Source organism: Argopecten irradians, chromosome 1 (assembly GCF_041381155.1).
Source record: "Argopecten irradians isolate NY chromosome 1, Ai_NY, whole genome shotgun sequence".
NCBI classification, from domain to species: Eukaryota; Metazoa; Mollusca; class Bivalvia; order Pectinida; family Pectinidae; genus Argopecten; species Argopecten irradians.
Genome location: NC_091134.1, coordinates 5,426,383 through 5,450,242, shown reverse-complemented (window position 1 = coordinate 5,450,242; position 23,860 = coordinate 5,426,383). Strand labels below are relative to the sequence as shown.

Genomic DNA, 23,860 nt, shown 5'->3' with positions numbered 1-23,860 from the left:
TCTAGGCTTCCAGCCCTGGCACACTGCTTTCCATTTGATCTTCACACGAAGAGAGAATGTGCTCTAGGCTTCCAGTCCTGTCACACGAAGAGAGGATGTGCTCTAGGCTTCCAGCCCTGTCACACTGCTGGCTATTGGATCTTCACACGACGAAAGAATGTGCTCTAGGCTTCCAGTCCTGGCACACTGCTGGCTATTGGATCTTCACACGACGAGAGGATGTGCTCTAGGCTTCACACGACGAGAGGATGTGCTCTAGGCTTCACATCCAGAGCACACTGCTGGCTATTCGATCTTCACACGAAGAGAGGATGTGCTCTAGGCTTCCAGCCCTGTCACACTGCTGGCTATTGGATCTTCACACGAAGAGAGAATGTGCTCTAGGCTTCCAGTCCTGTCACACAAAGAGAGGATGTGCTCTAGGCTTCCAGCCCTGTCACACTGCTGGCTATTGGATCTTCACACGACGAGAGAATGTGCTCTAGGCTTCCAGCCCTGGCACACTGCTTTCCATTAGATCTTCACACGAAGAGAGAATGTGCTCTAGGCTTCCAGTCCTGTCACAGGAAAAGAGGATGTGCTCTAGGCTTCCAGCCCTGTCACACTGCTGGCTATTGGATCTTCACATGACGAAAGAATGTGCTCTAGGCTTCCAGTCCTGGCACACTGCTGGCTATTCGATCTTCACTCGAAGAGAAGATGTGCTCTAGGCTTCCAGTCCTGGCACACTGCTGGCTATTGGATCTTCACACGACGAGAGAATGTGCTCTAGGCTTCCAGTTTTGTCACACTGCTGGCTATTGGATCTTCCACCCGTCCCGATCTGTGAAAATTTGTTGGTATATAGACAGCTCTCAGGATGAAGTGATGCTGCCTGGTAAATATTACCAGATCTCTGCCCAACGGTTTCCTGTCTTTTGTTTCCCACCGAGCTTACGCTCCCTGACTCCCCATTTCAACTGCTTTCATTCTCCTGGCCTCTTCATTTTGCCCACTCCAGTCTCCTTTTGAACGTGCTGTCTTCTCTCTGTGGCATTAGCATCTTTCCATCCCATGATATAACATTTCCCAAACCCTTATCTTCCTATATAGACTGTTCCAACGATGTCCTTGTTATATATGATGTTATGTTTCACAAAAACAGTTTACACGCCATAGTAGAATTGATTGAAGAGAAACGTATAAGAAATTAATTTGAAATCCTATTAAAAATATATTTATTACAAAAGATCAACTTGGTCCATTCCATGAAATAAAACTTTTGACATCTAAACTAGTGTTTGTAACTGTGTCTTTAAACATATTGATGTGTTGTTTTATGTACAGTATTTTGGTGTTGAATCCAATGTTGTCTGGTAGAAAATTCAGATTGGTAAAAGTATTAAATACATTTTATAAATCGCCATCTTGAATGTTAAATATGAAGTAACTATCCTGGATATTCCTGTAACTTATCACAACTATTCATCAGAAGTATGCAGCTATAGTTATGGTATACAACCACATGACTTTTAACAAGGCTATGCACTGGTTCTTCAACAATATTGTAATTCAAATCTCCCAAAGGAATATTAATACAAATAATAACAACAAACTTTTGTATTTGTAAATACACTGAGAGAAAAAAACTGAAGTAAATTGTAACTGAATCACAGTAACTCACAAAAAGCCACTCCTGAGTACCCTTTGTCATGTTCAGTGATTGATCAGAAATGAGCGTCAATGATTACATATTGACATTAGAGGCAGATTTATGCTTCATACCTGTTGGTCGTTTAGTCATGAAATTTGCCAAAGTAAAATTTTGTGATAAAGGTTACTGTAAACTACTTCATTATAGAGTATATAATATTTCAAGTCATCCTTATATTCTCAATATGTTCATGAATACAAAATTCAGGATCACAGTCTCATATTAACAACTGTGCATTGACATTTTACAATTATATAATGAAACACGAAACATTTGATTTTGTTTTGTGTTCGAGCTCTGTAGCGAAAATATATGATCATCTGTATTTCACAACAATAAAGTGGTTTACAGTATAAAATGGACATCAAGGCAAGAAAAGTTCCTATTAATCTTGGCACATCACACTTACAGTTCATTTAACGCAATCATAAAATGATACCCACACTTACATGATAATAACAAATCTACTTAATAGTATGTAGTATAAAAGTATTCTTGTAAAAGCTGTCATGATACTTGAAATAGTACAATTATAAAATAGTCACTTGTTTATTTGAATAACAATTACATGTACTTATATATAATACACATTTACACAGCTACGGTAAACCAAATCCTTTTTCATGTACAATTTAAAGCTGCACTAATATTAATTCTCAGTAAATCAAAACTTGAAAAATTATCACTCAAGAATTTGTGTTATTAACCTTAAGGCCAAATCTAGTCATAGCAAATACACTAATACATGTATAAGAATACACTTGTACCAGTAAAATGAACATTCACTCGAAGCAGGACCTGCTAATGAAACAAACACCAAAACAAATAAATCAGATAAAAATAGTTATCATACAAGCTATAGTCTAACAACAAAGTTATTGGTCCCATAACACAGAAAAGCTTTGTATCAACAAAACAAAAAGGCCTTACACTTTATGTACAGGGGAGATCTGATTGTCTAATCTGGTTACCTACCATAGTTTCTATAATTGACATTAGTCTTTGGCCCTTAAATGCAACAGGTGAATTTGCTCACAATTTCTCCGTATTGATTGCGTAAAGTTTTTTCTTCATATGCATATCACATAGGAAAAGAACTGTCATATATGTACACAGTTGCTGTAGTTTACAATGGCTAATATATTTAAACCAATGAAAGACATTTTACCTGGATATTTGTGAAGGAAAATGGTGTCATGCAATAAAAAAATTGCATTTATGAATACAATAAAATAAATGGTACATTTACAAGACACTAGGACTTTTCCCAATCTAATACTGGCAGAGGTGTATTACAGTTTCCATGGTAAATATTAATGTGACCTTCACATTTAAAATAGAGGTCAAACACATCCTGGTAACCTTTGTCCCTCCACCATTCACATAACTGTCTATTCCAAGTACAAGGCAAGATGTAAAATAAGTTCTCATGAGACATGGAAACTAAAGTGAAAAAGTCTTGGTCTCCAAGGTGACCTTGGAATGAATATTCAGTCGTTAAGGACTTAACTGAAGATGCTGTCAGTAATGAGTTATAACGATCTGAAGATCTCATCTTCTCTAGGTCAAGAAGTAACACACCACTATTGAATCCTGTCAAACCGTTGGGAGGTGGATCTCCCACACGAGTCCCGCGATGTTTTGTTCTATACAGGGAGAAAGTGTGACGGTATACTGGCTGGTTCTCACGGGCTATCCCCATAACATTTTCTTCTGAGAATTTGTAGAATTCTTCATACAGTTTTGCTATGTCTGTATTGAATTTGAGATCAGCATCCAACATAATGACATTACTGATGGACAAAGGAAGGACCTTATGTAGAGCCATGGACAGGAAAAATAAGGCATCACTGTAGTAGGCCCCAGGTTTGTAACTAAAGTAGGGCTGCATCTCTTTCACAATCTCATGTAATTCCTTTGCAAGGTGTTCCACGTCCAATGGCATCATCTGTATAAAGATAAAGATGACATTTGACAATAGGATTAAGGTTGATTTTGTTGACTAGATTTGTTTTGCACTTTAAAATAATCTGACAAGTATACTTTACCATTTAAAGTAATCAGACCAGTCATATGTTTATCATGTTTTTCTTATCAGATGTGCAAAGTAGAGGGGAGTCCTGAGGTCAAGGGACATCGTATTACTAATATCAGGCATTATTTCTGTATCGGGTTTACAGATAGAATGTTGGATATTGAACCACTGCCATAGCTTCCTTTCACATCACTCCTCTACCATTTTTAAAACAGTTTCGTGGACTTTATAATCGTTATATAATCATCTAGTGTATTGAATAATAGAAAACAGGAAATATGTTAAAAAATGATACTAATTAAGATGATGCAAGAAGCATTGACATATCAAAGAAAAAACGCAATGACGATCACCAACAGCAAGGAAATATGACAAGAGCAGTGACAATAAACATTGATATTGTAGCAATGGTAAACGACAAAGGCAAGGAACAGTGACATTGAAGCTATGGTTTGGCCCAATGACAAGGGATATTGACATTGGAGCTATGGTATGGCCCAATGACAAGGGATATTGACATTGGAGCTATGGTATGGCCCAATGACAAGGGATATTGACATTGGAGCTATGGTATGGCCCAATGACAAGGGATATTGACATTGGAGCTATGGTACGGTACCAATAACGAACAGTGATATTGGAGCAATTGTAACGAACAATGACAATGAACATTGACATTGGAGATACAATGGTTAGCGAGGAAGAACATTGACCTTAGAGAAATGGTAAAAGACAATTGCAAGTAACATTGACATAAGGACCAATGACATGGAACAAAAAAATATAAGGAATTAGAAAAATGTTTAGAAGCAAATTAATGCTGACATGGACATGGTGTAATGTGCATTTTAAAAGCAGTGGCAAAGAACAATTAAAACAATTAGAGGCAACTATGGGATAGTTCCATGATAAAATGACGATTAAAGGGCAATGACACACAACAATCATGAAAAGATGTAATACCGTGTATCTAGCGTTGTGTTTGGCCGCAGCTCCTTCTATAATGGAATCAGCCAGGCCCTTACTCTCATCGTCGCCGATAATGTACAGTGACAAAGGCACACTTGCCCATTTAAACATGGACGATACAGTAACCTCAAATTTCTGCTGGAGTCCTCGATTATCTTTTGCCTTGCTAAACGTTATAATCACATCGATATTGTATATTTTCTTCCTTACGTCCTCCTGTTGTTTTGCCTTCACTCTTGTTGTGGCTGGCTTTTCTCTTTGGACCTGGTCCATTGATGTGTAGTATTTCTGGTTGTTTGTTGTAAACGTTTGTGATGACCATGGCCAGAAATTGAAAAGAATGTAAACTAAAATACAACCAATTATCAAGGTCAGAAACTGAGACTTCTTAATATAAATCATCTTGTGGCAGTCTACTTTACATACTGGTACCTAACGTCATTTTACGAGGGAATCAGCATGCAGTTTCTTTCAAACGTGTCTGTGACACTGATCTACTTTCGTTTTCATACCTTTTGTTTAAAATCCCGTTTTCAATTCTATAAGACAATTTATTATTATAACTGATGTTACGGCCTTTTATTTTTCATAATTTTGCTTATCAAATGGGATAAATTTCTTCCTCTAACAGTGGTGATAAAAAAATATATGTTTTTAATGAATTGCAATCGTTGCAATCGAACGCACGTCTAAAGTTTGCAATCGAACAAACCGGTAATTCCAGCCAATCATATTTAAGAAAAAAATATCATGTGACAAGTTTCAATATCGGCGGCCAAAATGGAGGCTGACTCGAATGAGATTGTTTATTGATTGTGTTCGAAGTTATGTAAAATCCGGCGTTTTTTAATTACATTCGATTTTCAAGGTATGCTTGATAATTATGATTTACGGATATCCAGATTTAAAACGAAATATAACGTGCTAGCCAACGCTATTCCGCTTGTTACCAAGAACGCTAATAGCGGAAAGCAGGCAAAACTTGTGTGTACACGTTTGCCTACTGCGGTTCATATACATTATAGTTACGTATGTGGTCTCAATCCCGATCTTTGTGTGTACCAATAATGTCTTGTGCACATTTTTCCTCGTGTAGGCCACTACTTATTTTTTGAAATTTAATTACAATTTTCGCATTACAGATTATTTACATATTTTGATACGTCATGTAATGACTTTTCTTTCAGACTACGTACAGAAATGGATATTGATGAACAGCTAAGAGCACAGAGCAAAGTGCTTTTGCAGCGTTTGAAGGCAAAACAGGGCAGACTTCAGAACATTGTCAACTATCAGTCATCAGAGGAGGACACAAATTTAAAGGAAACTGGTAAAGGGACTATGATTAAGAGTTCTAGTGTCAGTACAAAGAAACCTGATATAGTCAAGTGTTCTTCTAAGGAAGCAGAATTAGATGTGTCCACAACTGTTGAAAAAAGACCCCATAATGGTCAACCTAGTGCTCGGGAACAGCTTGCAAAAGCCCGACAGAATAGCAGGAAAAAGTCAAATTGTGATAAGTCTGACAAATTAACTAAAGGTATTGCTACAGAGGCAAATAACTTCAATACACACCACCAAAAACAGGATGTAGGGCGCAAAGAATTAGCTCTCCATAAAGACATTGATGACTGTGCTACTACTACACCTAAAGTAGTTACTGAGGAGAACAAGCTGTGTGGTCAGTTATCAAACTTGAGGTCAGAGGTTAAACGATGGAGAGATACTGATAAAGAAACAGATGTGAAATTACGCAGGAAAATAATAGACAAAAATGTTAAAGTTGATTCTCAACTAAATGAAAGTGAATGTAAGGAAGATGAGCATTCAAGGTTGAACTTTAGTTACTCAAAATTTGATGAAAGTGACATCAATTATCTGAGATCGAAGTTTGGGACTTCCCCTGAGGATGTTGATATAGGTGAGGATGAAGAACAAACGGAAACATCAAAAAACAACAATGCTGGGGATCATGATAAGATGTTACATTCGGCTGGAAATGATAGGAAGGTAGCAAACTTCATTCGTGATACTATGAGTAAACCGAAGTCAATCTTGATGACAACTGGGCCAAAGGATCTAAAACGGGTATGCAGCAGTAATGTCAGTTAATTAATAAATCTGCATGTTTATGTGTACATGTGGTTGATATACATGGGCTAATGTTTAGGTTATTCACCTTTATATTTAATTATAAAAGCTTTATCTTTCCAATCAGGATAACAAATTTAAAGGGACAATTGGGTCTAAGAGTATATTAAAACTTGCACATATTTCGGAAGCAAACCAGTTCTAATGGAAATTAGATTAGTTGGTTTTACTGTGATATGTCAGAAAAGCCCACTGTAGTCAAATGTATTTGAAATGTTCAATCGCCATTACACATAGCCTTGTATGCCAAACCCTGACCCTTGCCTGTGTAGTAAAGAATCCTTTTGTCTAGAACTACTCAAATCACTCTTACCGTTGTGTTAACATTATTAGATGCATGTTCTTGTCTAAAAATAATTTCATCAACTCCTCGGTGGTAATATAATGTATTGCATTTGTTTAACCTGCGTGACTTTGACTCGGGTAAGTGTACAGCGTACATAGTGTACCTGCTTAATCGTATTGATCAACAATTTGGAATTTCAATGGTATTAATCAAAATACTTAACAATGTTAACAATAGAACTTAACAATATTGTGGAATTTGTCACTATTTCTTGTCATATGCTTCAAAAGGAATGTAGAACAATACATTTATGTCATATTTTGCTTCGTGGTTATGTAACGAATTAGCCTCACTGAATTGTCCCTTTAAAGTATATCTTTTGTATGTTGTCCAATTTACATTGACTGTGTACGTGGTTGCACTGAATTCACTTCTGCAATCTACCTTTATCAAATCATGTTTTTATCTCACTGTGCCTTTTGTAATTTTAGTCTCTGAGTAAGGTGAGTTTTATGACGTCCCGAGACGCTAGCACTATGAGTGTCCCTGAAATGGACCGACATCTTCTTGGTTACGACTGGATTGCTGCATTACTGGATAATGACCGTGGCACAATGGATCGTTCAGAAAATTACTTTGAGGAGCTGAGAGAGTTTCGTCGTATAAACAGGGATGAATGTGTAAACAACTTCTATATGGAGTAAGTGTATAAAATATTTAATGAAGTTGAAAAAAATTCTAAAATAGAACTTAGTACATGAAATTTTTGTTGGGTAAACTGATAATAGGACAAATTTTAATTTACTTTATCTCCATATTGTTACAGTTGTTATTTTAAAGTTTTGTTTTCATTGTATATTTAACTGAATTTGAATGGTTTTAGTGGTGTGGACGACTTACTGGCCAACAGAGACAGGGAGCCATCTCCCGTGGCAGAAGCTTTGGAGGAAACTAGTAAGTTATGTACAATATATGTGTTACTGTAACAATTAATGCTTTTATATCCGGTAGTTCATTGGCAAATGTTAATCCATATATATGGACTCTGTAGGGAATGCTCCATAAATATAAAAAATCTTAATCTTTTAGAAAGACCATCAATACTATATTTAGAAAATTTGATTTCAGAAATTTTACTTTGCTAACTCCACTTGCATATATTATTTGATATGTTTACAGTTATCAAGAGAATTCCACAACATTTTAAACTACTCAATTTTTGTCTGATTGAGAGAATTGTAGATATATAGCATTATGCTTGTTTGTGTTTGTTCCTTAGGAGAAAAGTGCAGAACTTGCTCTAGTAAGTGTTTAAGATGATTGCAAGTCTCTCATAACTTTTACAAGAGTATAAATTCTTTCACTATTTATGCAAACAATTGCATAATTGTCAATACATTTGATATATATATGGTAATATTAATCTGTAAAATGTTTTTTACACATAATGATGTTTTAAATCCATTAATTGATGTCATCGTATCATTTTGAAAATTTGACAGCTGATTATTCCATTGTGGAATCTATTGTGTGGAGTGTATCAAGGGTGGGGGTGGGGGATGCAACTTTCTAGACATAGAATTGTTTGTAATTGTTATGAGAGAAAATAAGACATCAGGCTGATGTAACTATTGTGATCATAAAAGCCTTGTTTAAAAGATGTAATTTTCAATTTGTAAAATGTTGCAGTATTTATGCATCAACTGATTTATAAAATGTTGCGTCTTTTTACACTTTGAAAGTTACCTTGATTTTGAACACTACAGCCACCAGTCTTACAAAACCAACATTTTCTTACATTAAATGTTAAAATCTGCATGCCTGATTTACTCTTGTACATGTGCTGCCCATCTGATAATGACACAAAAGTAAATGTACAAACCCCTACCGCTCAGCAGCTGACTGATGTACTGTACACTTTATACACCTATTGAACGTGTTTCCCTGAACCTGAATAATTTCTCTACATACAACATGATCTTTTGATAAAAATACATACTAAGATATTTGGAATCTGCTATTCATCTATCAGTTGTCTTAAAACAGACATTTTTACATATTGATGGCCCATGTAGTCATAGATATTTGAACTGTATTCAGGGGTTTGCATGCACCTACAAAATTAATGTAAGTATGCTTGCATCATTTTCAGATGGGGGCTATGTAGCACAGCAGTAATTTATTTTTTTTGATACTTTCATTTTCAGCATGTACAAATGCCTATTAATTTATTAATTTAAACCACTGTTTAATTTAGTTCAATATGGTTATTATTTACTTTTGACTCCATCAGAGTTTAAATTTGATATCTGTAAAATATTTCCATTTAGTTTTGATGTTCAAATTTAGAACTGAATTATCAATTTGTAAAAGTTATGAAAAAAGCAATTTTCCTGGATGTAAGGTATTTTCACTATATTCAGTTCATCGTCAACGATGCATCCTTAAAGCACTTCATGAACTGAGATTACAGCACTAGTGTATGTAGTATATATTTTAAAAAATATTACAGTCATTGCAAGTTCAAGTTCTTTTATGTGAATTCAGAGATCAGTTTGGAGCAGAGATAAAATAAAATGAAATGATAAACATTTTAATTGAGTCATACAAGTCAACTAAATAATCAGAAGTGAGCTGGCTACTGGTATTAACTACTTTCTAACTTTCTCACATCTGATGTAGAGAAAAAAAAAAGTGAAATAACACTTGTGTTGCTTATCATTTAATTCTTATGCAATTCAAACCTATTCAAACTAAAATGTTGAAGAACATGTATATATATATATATGTATATACATTTTATATTTGTTTGATAACTTATCTGAAAATGATATAGGTGGAAATAAATCTATTCATAAAGGTATAAGTTTTAATAGTCAAGTACCATTGTTAACATAGGTATACATCAACCTACATGTGTAATTATGTGCTCCAGCTATAGAGTTATCTTCTCTTGACCAGAAGGACTTACAATGTAAGAGTTGAGGTGTGTCCTTTCTTATATTTACTAGCTAGCCTTCTTACTACAATTTGAGGCCTTTGTAGGGCAGAAAAAGCACTGCCCCTCACTCCAACCCCAGGTTTTCTATTTTTTTCCACAACCAAAACATCAAGCAAAAAAATACAACACTAGTTTGGTGAAAAACTATGATGATTTACTTAGTTTATAATCATGTTATTTTTTAGAAGTGAAGCCATACACAGTCAATGACAGACTATTCACAGAACCCCTGAAGCAACAAGTAGTCCACTATGATGATAACGAGGACAGAGATCCAAAGAAAACTAAACCTCCTACCTTTGAGGAGCCTAGATTTGTGAGGTAGATCTTAACAAGAGGTCCATGGGCCTTATTGATCATCCGACTATTGGCACAAAATAACACCTCAAAGAATATAGTGCTGGCAAACAATTAAGGCTATACAAAAGAGCTTCAGAAGTTCAGAATAGAATAGAAGTTCAGGTTCTGATATATTTGATGAATAAGACCATGATTGAAGGTGTCCCTTGATCCCCACCATGCTACAAGTCCAATATCAGGTCTCTAGGCCTCTTAGTTTTTTACAAGAAGTTGTTTAAAGATTTCAGACTATTTGATCCCTGTGACCTTGAATGAAGGCCAAGGTCATTCATTTAAACAAATTCTAGCCCTTCATCCCAGCATGTCACAGGCCCAATATCAGGTCACTAGGCCTCTTAGTTATTTACAAGAAGTTATTTAAAGATTTCAGCCAATTTATCCCCTGTAACCTTGACAGAAGATCAAGGTTATTCATTCGAACAAATTTGTTAGCCCTTCACCCAGCATGTCACAGGTCCAATATCATGTGTCTTTTATAGGCCTATTTGTTATTCAGAAGAAGTCATTTAATTATTTTAGCCTATTTGACTCCTGTGACCTTGAATGAAGGTCAGCGTCATTCATCTAAACAAACTTTAAATCTGCAAAGCTTTGATCTCTCCATAGCTTAATATTATACAAATAGTGAAAGTAGATATTCATATCTTGATAAAAATTGTCTCAAAATTTAGGCATTAGTTATGATAAGTCCCTAGCTCTGAAACTCCTAATTCAGTGAATCATTTTGACAAATTTTATTTGGGATTAAATTATTAAATAACAGACAAAAAATGATGAAAGGAGGTAACTTGACAAGATTATAAAAGTATTTATGAATTATTCAATTTACTTCAATGTAATATTTTTAACCCATTATGAAAATTTAAGTTGATAACATACCGTTTTAAAATGGATATTTTACCATCATAAAATGGATTATTACATAAAAATTTTCAAGTAGAATAGCTTGACGTATGCATGGCGTTTTATAATTGACAATTTCAAACTGGTATTTACAGGGTAAGCATTCCACGTTCTACCTTGCTATCTCCTCATCGAGTTAAACCCCACCGCAGAAAAAGTCTTGACGACACAGACTCCTTTTCTTTATCTACGGTAAGCAGCTTTTGATGGTCGTTTATTTACTTATTTGCCCCTGTAATTTCATAATGGACTAAATGTATTTCAGTCTTATAATTGTATGTATGTATGAATCAACTTTCTAATTTAAATTTGTAACTACTAGATCACAATTGTGTTTTTGAATTCTGATATAAAAAAAAACATACAGTAAATATATCCTGAAAAACTGAAGTTGATTTTCTATACAATGTGAGAATTCAATGATAAGTTTATAATAGGATTACTAAATGAAATTGTTGAAAATGTGAAAGTGGTATTCAATAAAGACTAATGTGACCAAAGACCAGATGGAATGACCTACAAAGATAATGACAATTTATTTTGTTAGTAGACTACTTTACTGATGACTTGTTTTAACTCCAGCACTGTGTGAGAGGCTATGAGAATGCTGTGCCGTCTATGGTTCCTGCCGCTTCCAATGTTGGCCTTCGCGATGCTACTCATGGTACCAAATCCATGATACAAACTGTAAGTATTGGGTCGTAAGTCAGACATTTTTAATGGTCAAAGAATGACCAATAATCTTTTTAATGTCTTGCAAAATATGTTTTCATTATGATATAAATTTCATTTCCAAATGCTTTCTACCAATCTCTTAAAAAAATACCAGTAAGTAGTAAGTAATGATGGCACTGTGGTTAAGATATCTGACATTTAACTATAGTCCCTCAATTTTAGGGTCATAATAGGCTTGTAGATAATGTGTCCAATGTATTGTCCTCCACCTCAGGGTCACATGACCTCTAACTTTCCTCCCATCATCAAGATGTTGAATGTCTTTAAAATCTGATGACAAATTACTATGAAAGGGACAAACCGGTAAGATAATGCAACAAACAAAGTCAAACAAAAGAATTTCAAAAAAGATTTTCTGATTGAATTCCATCATAAACTGTTGTTAGGTAAGTGACAAGGGGTCTTTTTAACTCTGTTAAATTAATATATATGGTTTGTAGTTAAACAGAGCTGGTTCACCAAGATCAGCTGATTGTGTAAACCGTTGGAATGGACGACAGGTTAAACAGTGTGATTCATTTGGTGACAGGTTGCTTTACTTACAAGGACAACTGCTTTTGTGATTTATTGTTGGTAGATCAAAGGCGTGGGACACTCATAAGTTGTGGGTTTTTTTTATCCAACAAAACTGTAGGAATCTCTAGGAGTATGAAAGTCATGAAACATATAATGGTAATTTCTATCTATCGGAGAACAAAGTATGAGTAGTGATAGCTCAAAACACATAACTTTACAGATATGGAATGTCAAAACACTTATGATATAAAGTAATGATTCATGAAGATTTTCATTGAAATAAAATGAGTCTGGTTATCTAATGAGACCATAACTGCTTGCTTAAATATTTGATGTGTTTAACTGAAATAACACTTCATATGGACAGTGTTTGGGGAATGATAATGCTTGGTCAGTGTTAATTAGGTTGTTCCTTGTTACAGACATAGCATCATTTTTTATCAGTATTACTAATTATTTACATTTCTGTTATCATGGTGTATTAACAGGAATCATTATTTTGTTATTATGATATATAATATCAGTACCCGAGTAACCGTTATTAGAAATATTAAATTACAGCGACTTTACAATAAGCGTACATGTGAAGGCCAGTCTAGTGGGTTGTTCCTTTGATTGGCAGCTAGTCAGGTTGCATGGTAATAAGCTGTGTAAGTGTAGCTCTCATTGGCTGTCGCTTTAATGTAAGGGCGGAGCTAAACAGTCGGAAACGTCTGTCAGCGATTACCAAGATCAGAAACGTATATTGTAGCAGTATACATCAGATGATCGGCATTGTAAGCTTCATAATGTAAAAAGATTACACAAATACATTTTAATTACCTCATGTATAGAGGTCAGTCAGAAGTTGTACGATAAAGATTTTGCCTGCTTCTGACTAACTTTACCGCAAGGTGTGGGAAACCAAATGAGGTACAATGTATGACCGACCATCATGTCTTGTCAAAATATCTTCCAAAAAACATGGCTTTGACACATACCTAGATGTTAGTAGGAGATGTTATTCAAGCTTCAGACGTAGAGTTTTTAACTATGTCACCAGTATTAAATCAGATAGATGCATTTGAATCATATGTTGACAATTTCTCAGCTAAAATCGACTGGCATTTTGTAAGCTACCGCAGCGTATGCGCCAAACTCTGAGAACATGTGAGGCCCTTTGAGAGTCGCAAAAATATGAATAAAATATTCGATTACAAGTATTTAGGCATTCAAACTCGACATCTACAACTAGAATAACATCCAGGTATGTGTCAAAGCCATGTTTGATCGGAATATAGTTTGACAAGACATAATCTATTGTCAGCCGTACCTGATTTGGTTTCAACACTTAGGTTATAGAGGGATATGCAGCGAAAAGTCAGTTAGAAGGTGATACCTTTTCCGCTACAACAGTAGCTAGATTCGGCTGTGACATTACATATAACATTACAATGGAGAGAAGAATAAATAGATATAAACCCAACACATTTAAAACATGATGCAAAAATTGATTCATTTGAAAGTTGGTAGATAAGCTACAGTATGAGTACTCCCCGAAGTCGAGAGTAATGGTCAATAATTTATGAACAAAAAATCCTCTATACATTCGCCTAATGAGTGAAACAAAAATAATAATGAATTTTGAATACAGTGATTGATTTTATGCATTGCAAACATAATAGAATAGTTTACAAGGTGATCAAACACATTGTACATGTACAACAGAGTCGGGTTTGAACATCAGAGATCCGTTGGCTCCGCCTACTTCTCAATGTTGTCGGCGATCTGGTCAGTTTAAGGCCAATCAGTCGGGCTATCAGTGCTTCAGCCAGTCAGCGCCTTCGTTACATGCCAATTAAAAACTAATCTACTGCATCAAATACCAGCCTACTACATCAGCTACCAGCCAACATGTCAATTGAGTGAATAACGTAAACAGGAATGCTTGTTGTAATGTCGCTGTAATATTTTGAGTGTAGCTTATTCAATCTAACAATGTTCATGGCTTTACTAGATTATTATTCTGCAGCCTTGTGGTATCAAGCCACAGCATCAATTAAGATGCAGGTTAATTTGGCTGTCTGTTTTTTTATTTCTTGTGTATAATCACTGGAAGGAATTCCTACATTCATACAGTAGGATTCTGTTGAGAAGCAAAAAATTCTGTTTTTTTATTTCTTATGTATAATCACTGGAAGGAATTCCTACATTTGGTAGGATGATTTCATTTCATCAAGATCTGTTGTAGACACAAAAACAGCCTTGAGTTTACATTTGTGGCCTTTATAACTAACATTAAGATGAAAAAGAATGTGTTTTTGTAGCATTCATGGAATGGTCTAAGATATACACTGTATTTAGCATTGATATTCATTGAAGTATTTATACACTGTATTTAGCATTGATATTCATTGAAGTATTTGATAATCAGCACTATAATTAATATATTCCAGACTTTGGCGGACGCTGAAAAGGTGGCAGCTAGTTTCCCGTACCCATGGACATCCTCAGCCCCAGATAGGATCCGCCAGCCTCGTTCTGATCATGCTGACCTCTATAAATCGTACCAGGATATGACACTACCATCTCGTCTCCAAGCCAGCACTACAGGGAAGGAGGAGGAATCGTCCGCCCTCAAACAAGCTACAGAAGATCTGCTTAATTCTACCTACTCACTCATGTTTGAGATGGAGAAGATTAAAAAGCAGCGAGACATACACTCTACTCGTCCTATGGGGAATGTGGCTTAGCTCAAAAGTACTGAATGTCTGACATTGTGATAGGTCCAGGGGCCAAAATACATTTCAAACTAATTTAAACTTAATGATGATTTAATTTAGAAAATAGTTTTCTGTCTTTCTTATTCCCTATGTATCTGCAAATTGAGTCTTAAGGATGTATTCTTCTGAGGTTTCAGTACCGTTGAAGTCTCGTTTCAACATAGATCAAAGAAGTTATGAGATTTTCAAATATAATTTATCAGTATCTGTAGCAAGTTGCCAGATGCAAATTTTGTCAAAAAATTACATTTCTATTTTTAGTAGATTTTTTTATACAGGGATTTTAAGAAATGGCCCATTTGGCGGCCATTTTGAAATTGTGTCTTTTTTCGCTTCAAGTAGAGCCACAGTTTTACCATTTTTTACTGAAATTGTTTTTACTTAAATCATCACTGCGCCAGCATTTTTAGCTGTATTTAGCTAATTTTTGCTGCAAATCGTTACTAGGTTCGTAGTAATTAAAATATTGAGCATTAATATGTGAAACGATACACTTTTGTGACTTTATTTTTACATTTAATGGTAATTTGAGCACTTTAATTTTTACTCTAAAATACTGAAAAATAACAAAAATTCAAATGGGGCAAAAAAGTAAGCACACGGACACCCAATTTTTCTTCCTGATTTAGAAAGAACAACCGTTTCCCTATTGATATGCAAAATAATAACAAAAGTTTAATACCAGAACTTTTTCTATAAAGTGTTAAATTTGGCAAAAATGGCTGAAAATGGTGCATTTTGTAGCTCAAAATTAAGGGGTAGGGGTAGTATATGTTGTTATTCAGAGAAAAAATACTAGTCTAATTGATCAAAACTGGTATATTTTTAAAGAAGACTACTAGAAAATGAATTCTACAAACATTCATACATATCAAACACCTCATTAGGAAATTATGGCTTTAATCTCTATCTTATATGGTCAAAACGGCAAAATTCCCATAAAATCCAATATTTTGTCAACTAGGTGTCTTTGAGTGACAAAAGCTCAAAAACAAACACACGGACATATGTTTTTTCTTCCATTTTCTTTTATGGTATGAACTCTTTTTCCAAAAATCTATATGAGAAAAAAAGTTTAATACAAGAAAATTTTGACTTCTCAGAGGTGTACATCCTTAACAATTTTTTCAAGGCTTCAACTTCGGAACTGATTTGCTATACTAAGATATAAAAATATATTTTATGTTACAGTAAATATTTTGCTTGGGTTTTAAAAGGCATATTATTGTTATATTGTGTGAAATAATTTTATTTACATCTAATTTTAAGTAAAAATTCAATTTAGAGCATGTTTCATTGATCACAAGTACTGTACACTGAATGTAAAGCTCATTTGTAAGAAATAAAAAAATGTCTTTGGCATGTATCAAAACTCTTCAAAAAGGTTTCTTGAGTTGCTAATCAAAAATGAACAATTTTATTGTCTATATAACAAAAGGTTATATTTCTTGGATCATGAAAGTTTTTCTTGTCAATCATATATAATTTTCATAATGTCAGCTGTGATTGACCAAGTGAAAAATTGTAGATGATTTTACTTGATAAAGACTCTTCAATGTTCTTATTGCCCAAAATTGGTAGGCCAGTGATATGTTCATTCCATTATAATTTACCAGGGATTATGCTTCCTAGCATGTATCAATAAGTCTGAGTTATGATTGACTTTAATATGTTTGCTAGCTGTTGTCTAACAACTTTTATTATGCAATAGTTAGTATTCCTACACTGATAGACACTATTGATGCTGTATGGCCTCAGGACTTCTGGTTCTGTGATTGAATATAAAGGATGAATATCAACACTTTATTATATAATCTATGGTACAATCTGTATCTATTTAGTAATATGTACAGCAGATCTGTATAGATTTGCAGAACCAAATTATACAATTATAGTTTTATATGTAAATAAATTTGTAAAATAATGTATAAAACTTGTTTGTTTTGGTTTAAGTTTTCCACTATTGCACCAGAAAACTACAACTTCGGTCCCAAATGTATGTGCACCGTCGCCTATTCTACCCTTGGGAACATCTCGGCCATACTAGCTATGGTAAATATTCATATGTGTAAATACATACCAATGAAACAGTGTATCCATGTAGGTCAGTGAGAGAAACCTATTTAAAATATCAATACCAGTCTAAATCAAAGCAACACACTATTTGTGGTCATGTTTAAAATTGATGAGCTATCTTATCAAAACACTGACATTGAACATCTATCAGTAACAAGTGATTGCATTACAAATGTAAAAAACAAAATTAAATCTGAATATTTGTCATCTAAGTAAACCTGGACAGGTTTAACTAAAGACTGTCGCATAAAACAAGAGGTCAAGACAGGGTTGCCACCCTCCAGAGATGTCAAAGTGGGAGATCTCCCACCAAAGCATTGTTCAAAGTGGGAGATTTTGTGCGGCGTCATTTTATCAACATTTACATGTTTGCACCACAATTAAAATATAACAAAACAACACTTGTTGTCTTCTGCTTATTTATCTTCCAAGCTGGTTTTGTAAATATTTCAGTGCATTGAACAAATTCTTAAAAAAAAACTCAGGTTTTGACAAGAGGGCCTGTATCGCACACCTGAGTTTTGTTAGTTTTTTAGGTCATCTGTCATCCGTCCGCCGTGCGTAAACTTTTCATTCAAACAACTTCTTTTCAATAACCGAAAGGCCCAGGGTACTGATATTTGGCCAGTAGCATGCTGGGATGAAGGGCTACCAATTTTGTTCAAATGAAAGACTCTTGACCTTCATTCAAGGTCACAGGGGTCAAATAGGCTAAAACATTTTAAACAACCTCTTGTCAAGAACCAAAAGGCTCAGGGTTCTCATATTATGCCTGCCACATGCTGGAATGAAGGGCTACCCAGTTTGTTCAAATAAATGACCTTGACCTTCATTCAAGGTCACAGGGGTCAAATAGGCTTAAATCTTTAAACAACTTCTTCTCAAGAACCGAAAGATCTAGGATGCTCATATTAGGCCTACAGCATGATTTGATGAAGGGCTACCCAGTTTGTTCAAATGAATGACCTTGACCTTCATTCAAGTTCACAGGGGTCAAATAGGTTAAAATCCTTAAACAACTTCTTGAGAATAACTAGGAGGCCTAGAGACCTGATATTGGGCCCGTGACATGCTGGGATGAAGAACTACCAAGTTTGATCAAATGAATGACCTTGACCTTCATCCAAGGTCACAGGGATCAAATAGACTAAAATCTTAAAATAACTTTTTGTGAATAACTAAGAGGCCTAGAGACCTGATATTGGGCCTGTGACATGCTAGCATGAAGGGCTACCATATTTGTTTTAAAAGATGACCTTGATCTTCATTCAAGGTCACAGGGGACAAAATGGCTAAAATCTTTAAATGACTATGTTGTATTGTGCCATTAGTCAGATGACCGTTAAGGCCCATGGGCCTCTTGTTTTTTTTAGTAAATATCGCAAAGACTCTTACAATTAGAAAAATTACCAAAATTGATCCCACGATTTGTTTAATTTTGAATCCAAATGATATAACAATTATGGGTACTATATATCCAATACATAGTTTCAGAGACGAAGTAATTTATATGGAAATAGTAGCCTAATTGACCCCGTGCCTCAGGCCCTGGGGGTCAGCCCAGTCATTTGTATAATTTTGAATCCCCATGCACCTATAAGGATGCTACCATTGCAATATGAGTGCTAACCCATGCTCAGTTTCAGAGAAGAAGTAATTTATATAGAAATAGCCAAATTGACCCCTTTTGGCCCGGCCCCTCAGTCTGACCATTTGAACAATTTTCAGTCGGTACCCCATAAGGATGCTACCAGTAGTATTTCGTTAATCTGACCAGAAGAAGTCCAAGGAAAAGAAGTGGATTGTTGACGGATGCCAGACGCAACAGTCGCATAAGCTCACCTTTGGACCAGGTGAGCTAAAAACGTTGTATACACGAAGTATGTCTGGTTTTGATTTTCAACTATGATTTGTCAACAAGGTTTTCTGCCTCAACACATGACAGAATCAAACAAAATGAGGATTTCAGTGGTGAATTATTCACGATACCACAGCTAGTGTGGCCTTTGTTCCCAGGGGTAGAGGTAGTGATAGTGGGGCTGTGAATAAGGATATATAGACTTTTTTTGTCTATGTCTTTTTGTCCTTTACAGACAATCACGACCTTAAAAGCGACCAATCAAGCCTTAAAGTTATATTTCTTGTAATTTTTACCATCACAAACTGTTGTAAAACATACAATGTTTGAAAATAGATGGTTATATACAGCAAATATCGAAAGTTTAAAACTTAAAGGCGGAGAAAAATATGTAGAGCACTTTAAATGCTTTTTCTATGCCAAAAATACACTTAGTCATTTATATAACTGTTGATAAAATGCAACACAGTAGACATATACAGTAGTAGAAACAAGAGATCTCAGAGGGATCTTAGTGCCCACCAAAGTTTGATCTATGTCTGACAAAGGAAAGAGGGATATTTTCCTGTTTTTCGAACTTTTTCAAACATACTATATAAATTTTGAGACAGTTCACTTCAGTACTTTCTAAGAAACAGTGGCAACAAACTTCAACGATGAAATCCCAGATCCAAGATGGCAGCTGGTTGGCCATCTAGTTGACTAACCAGTCCAAAAAGACACTATGCACAACTAGGGCCCAAGGAGAACATACTTATGGAATTTGAGAGATATCCCTTCAGTAATTTCAGAGAAATACATTTGTAGTGGTAACTATCAAAATCCAAGATGGCGGCCAGTCGGCCATTTTGTTGATAGATCAGTCTCAAATTGCAAAATGAACAAGGACCCTAGAGGAATTTATTCTACAAATGAAATTTGAGACAGATCTCTTCAGTACTTTCTGAGATTATAATAGCAGTAACAAACTCTAACTGAGAAATACCGGTAACAAATTTCAACTACCAAAGTTTGAACAAAGGGTACTTAAGGTAGAGTTTGACAATAAAAATTGTTTCTCTTTTTCTCACATCCTCATTACTCAAGGGTTACTATCACTGCCATACCTGGACCATACCATATTAAATCTGATGGCAGCCCAAACGCTAATAAATGAGCATTTAAAAGCCTACAGACACTTCTTGATTTGAACATTACAACAGCCAGTTTTAACAAATTTCGTTTGATGGACATCAAAGGACCAAACTACCCTGACTATTTAGTAATATGTACAGCAGATCTGTATAGATTTGCAGAACCAAATTATACAATTATAGTTTTATATGTAAATAAATTTGTAAAATAATGTATAAAACTTGTTTGTTTTGGTTTAAGTTTTCCACTATTGCACCAGAAAACTACAACTTCGGTCCCAAATGTATGTGCACCGTCGCCTATTCTACCCTTGGGAACATCTCGGCCATACTAGCTATGGTAAATATTCATATGTGTAAATACATACCAATGAAACAGTGTATCCATGTAGGTCAGTGAGAGAAACCTATTTAAATATCAATACCAGTCTAAATCAAAGCAACACACTATTTGTGGTCATGTTTAAAATTGATGAGCTATCTTATCAAAACACTGACATTGAACATCTATCAGTAACAAGTGATTGCATTACAAATGTAAAAAACAAAATTAAATCTGAATATTTGTCATCTAAGTAAACCTGGACAGGTTTAACTAAAGACTGTCGCATAAAACAAGAGGTCAAGACAGGGTTGCCACCCTCCAGAGATGTCAAAGTGGGAGATCTCCCACCAAAGCATTGTTCAAAGTGGGAGATTTTGTGCGGCGTCATTTTATCAACATTTACATGTTTGCACCACAATTAAAATATAACAAAACAACACTTGTTGTCTTCTGCTTATTTATCTTCCAAGCTGGTTTTGTAAATATTTCAGTGCATTGAACAAATTCTTAAAAAAAAACTCAGGTTTTGACAAGAGGGCCTGTATCGCACACCTGAGTTTTGTTAGTTTTTTAGGTCATCTGTCATCCGTCCGCCGTGCGTAAACTTTTCATTCAAACAACTTCTTTTCAATAACCGAAAGGCCCAGGGTACTGATATTTGGCCAGTAGCATGCTGGGATGAAGGGCTACCAATTTTGTTCAAATGAAAGACTCTTGACCTTCATTCAAGGTCACAGGGGTCAAATAGGCTAAAACATTTTAAACAACCTCTTGTCAAGAACCAAAAGGCTCAGGGTTCTCATATTATGCCTGCCACATGCTGGAATGAAGGGCTACCCAGTTTGTTCAAATGAATGACCTTGACCTTCATTCAAGGTCACAGGGGTCAAATAGGCTTAAATCTTTAAACAACTTCTTCTCAAGAACCGAAAGATCTAGGATGCTCATATTAGGCCTACAGCATGATTTGATGAAGGGCTACCCAGTTTGTTCAAATGAATGACCTTGACCTTCATTCAAGTTCACAGGGGTCAAATAGGTTAAAATCCTTAAACAACTTCTTGAGAATAACTAGGAGGCCTAGAGACCTGATATTGGGCCCGTGACATGCTGGGATGAAGAACTACCAAGTTTGATCAAATGAATGACCTTGACCTTCATCCAAGGTCACAGGGATCAAATAGACTAAAATCTTAAAATAACTTTTTGTGAATAACTAAGAGGCCTAGAGACCTGATATTGGGCCTGTGACATGCTAGCATGAAGGGCTACCATATTTGTTTTAAAAGATGACCTTGATCTTCATTCAAGGTCACAGGGGACAAAATGGCTAAAATCTTTAAATGACTATGTTGTATTGTGCCATTAGTCAGATGACCGTTAAGGCCCATGGGCCTCTTGTTTTTTTTAGTAAATATCGCAAAGACTCTTACAATTAGAAAAATTACCAAAATTGATCCCACGATTTGTTTAATTTTGAATCCAAATGATATAACAATTATGGGTACTATATATCCAATACATAGTTTCAGAGACGAAGTAATTTATATGGAAATAGTAGCCTAATTGACCCCGTGCCTCAGGCCCTGGGGGTCAGCCCAGTCATTTGTATAATTTTGAATCCCCATGCACCTATAAGGATGCTACCATTGCAATATGAGTGCTAACCCATGCTCAGTTTCAGAGAAGAAGTAATTTATATAGAAATAGCCAAATTGACCCCTTTTGGCCCGGCCCCTCAGTCTGACCATTTGAACAATTTTCAGTCGGTACCCCATAAGGATGCTACCAGTAGTATTTCGTTAATCTGACCAGAAGAAGTCCAAGGAAAAGAAGTGGATTGTTGACGGATGCCAGACGCAACAGTCGCATAAGCTCACCTTTGGACCAGGTGAGCTAAAAACGTTGTATACACGAAGTATGTCTGGTTTTGATTTTCAACTATGATTTGTCAACAAGGTTTTCTGCCTCAACACATGACAGAATCAAACAAAATGAGGATTTCAGTGGTGAATTATTCACGATACCACAGCTAGTGTGGCCTTTGTTCCCAGGGGTAGAGGTAGTGATAGTGGGGCTGTGAATAAGGATATATAGACTTTTTTTGTCTATGTCTTTTTGTCCTTTACAGACAATCACGACCTTAAAAGCGACCAATCAAGCCTTAAAGTTATATTTCTTGTAATTTTTACCATCACAAACTGTTGTAAAACATACAATGTTTGAAAATAGATGGTTATATACAGCAAATATCGAAAGTTTAAAACTTAAAGGCGGAGAAAAATATGTAGAGCACTTTAAATGCTTTTTCTATGCCAAAAATACACTTAGTCATTTATATAACTGTTGATAAAATGCAACACAGTAGACATATACAGTAGTAGAAACAAGAGATCTCAGAGGGATCTTAGTGCCCACCAAAGTTTGATCTATGTCTGACAAAGGAAAGAGGGATATTTTCCTGTTTTTCGAACTTTTTCAAACATACTATATAAATTTTGAGACAGTTCACTTCAGTACTTTCTAAGAAACAGTGGCAACAAACTTCAACGATGAAATCCCAGATCCAAGATGGCAGCTGGTTGGCCATCTAGTTGACTAACCAGTCCAAAAAGACACTATGCACAACTAGGGCCCAAGGAGAACATACTTATGGAATTTGAGAGATATCCCTTCAGTAATTTCAGAGAAATACATTTGTAGTGGTAACTATCAAAATCCAAGATGGCGGCCAGTCGGCCATTTTGTTGATAGATCAGTCTCAAATTGCAAAATGAACAAGGACCCTAGAGGAATTTATTCTACAAATGAAATTTGAGACAGATCTCTTCAGTACTTTCTGAGATTATAATAGCAGTAACAAACTCTAACTGAGAAATACCGGTAACAAATTTCAACTACCAAAGTTTGAACAAAGGGTACTTAAGGTAGAGTTTGACAATAAAAATTGTTTCTCTTTTTCTCACATCCTCATTACTCAAGGGTTACTATCACTGCCATACCTGGACCATACCATATTAAATCTGATGGCAGCCCAAACGCTAATAAATGAGCATT

General features: G+C 35.3%; 2 protein-coding genes across 5 annotated transcripts; one reads left to right on the top strand and one right to left on the bottom strand.

Moving 5' to 3' along the window:
- Nucleotides 1-1,193: 1,193 nt before the first annotated feature.
- LOC138315930 (xyloside xylosyltransferase 1-like) lies at nucleotides 1,194-5,174 on the bottom strand. The gene is made up of 2 exons (XM_069257349.1): nucleotides 4,692-5,174; nucleotides 1,194-3,641 (listed from the first exon to the last, which is right to left on the bottom strand). The coding sequence occupies exons 1-2, from the start codon at nucleotides 5,097-5,099 to the stop codon at nucleotides 2,949-2,951; spliced, it is 1,101 nt and encodes a 366-aa protein (XP_069113450.1). The 5' UTR covers nucleotides 5,100-5,174; the 3' UTR covers nucleotides 1,194-2,948.
- A 262-nt stretch (nucleotides 5,175-5,436) lies between these two features.
- On the top strand, nucleotides 5,437-17,344 carry LOC138315924 (uncharacterized). Of its 4 annotated transcripts, XM_069257304.1 has the most exons (10): nucleotides 5,437-5,565; nucleotides 5,885-6,785; nucleotides 7,626-7,834; nucleotides 8,018-8,088; nucleotides 8,414-8,437; nucleotides 10,321-10,456; nucleotides 11,494-11,590; nucleotides 11,981-12,085; nucleotides 12,574-12,633; nucleotides 15,085-17,344. In XM_069257304.1, the coding sequence occupies exons 2-10, from the start codon at nucleotides 5,898-5,900 to the stop codon at nucleotides 15,379-15,381; spliced, it is 1,887 nt and encodes a 628-aa protein (XP_069113405.1). In that variant the 5' UTR covers nucleotides 5,437-5,565; nucleotides 5,885-5,897; the 3' UTR covers nucleotides 15,382-17,344. The 4 variants fall into 4 exon arrangements, with proteins under 4 accessions (XP_069113405.1, XP_069113416.1, XP_069113427.1 ...); XM_069257315.1 differs by lacking the exon at nucleotides 8,414-8,437; XM_069257326.1 differs by lacking the exon at nucleotides 12,574-12,633.
- Nucleotides 17,345-23,860: the final 6,516 nt, after the last annotated feature.

Excerpts from the sequence above, each read along its gene's own strand:
- LOC138315930 (XM_069257349.1), bottom strand. The coding sequence starts at position 5,099 with ATGATTTATATTAAGAAGTCTCAGTTTCTGACCTTGATAATTGGTTGT. Across the intron at positions 3,642-4,691 it reads AACACAACGCTAGATACACG|ATGATGCCATTGGACGTGGA; the intron begins GTATTACATCTT and ends ATCTTTATACAG.
- LOC138315924 (XM_069257304.1), top strand. The coding sequence starts at position 5,898 with ATGGATATTGATGAACAGCTAAGAGCACAGAGCAAAGTGCTTTTGCAG. Across the intron at positions 8,089-8,413 it reads AGAAGCTTTGGAGGAAACTA|GAGAAAAGTGCAGAACTTGC; the intron begins GTAAGTTATGTA and ends TTTGTTCCTTAG. Across the intron at positions 11,591-11,980 it reads ACTCCTTTTCTTTATCTACG|CACTGTGTGAGAGGCTATGA; the intron begins GTAAGCAGCTTT and ends TTTTAACTCCAG.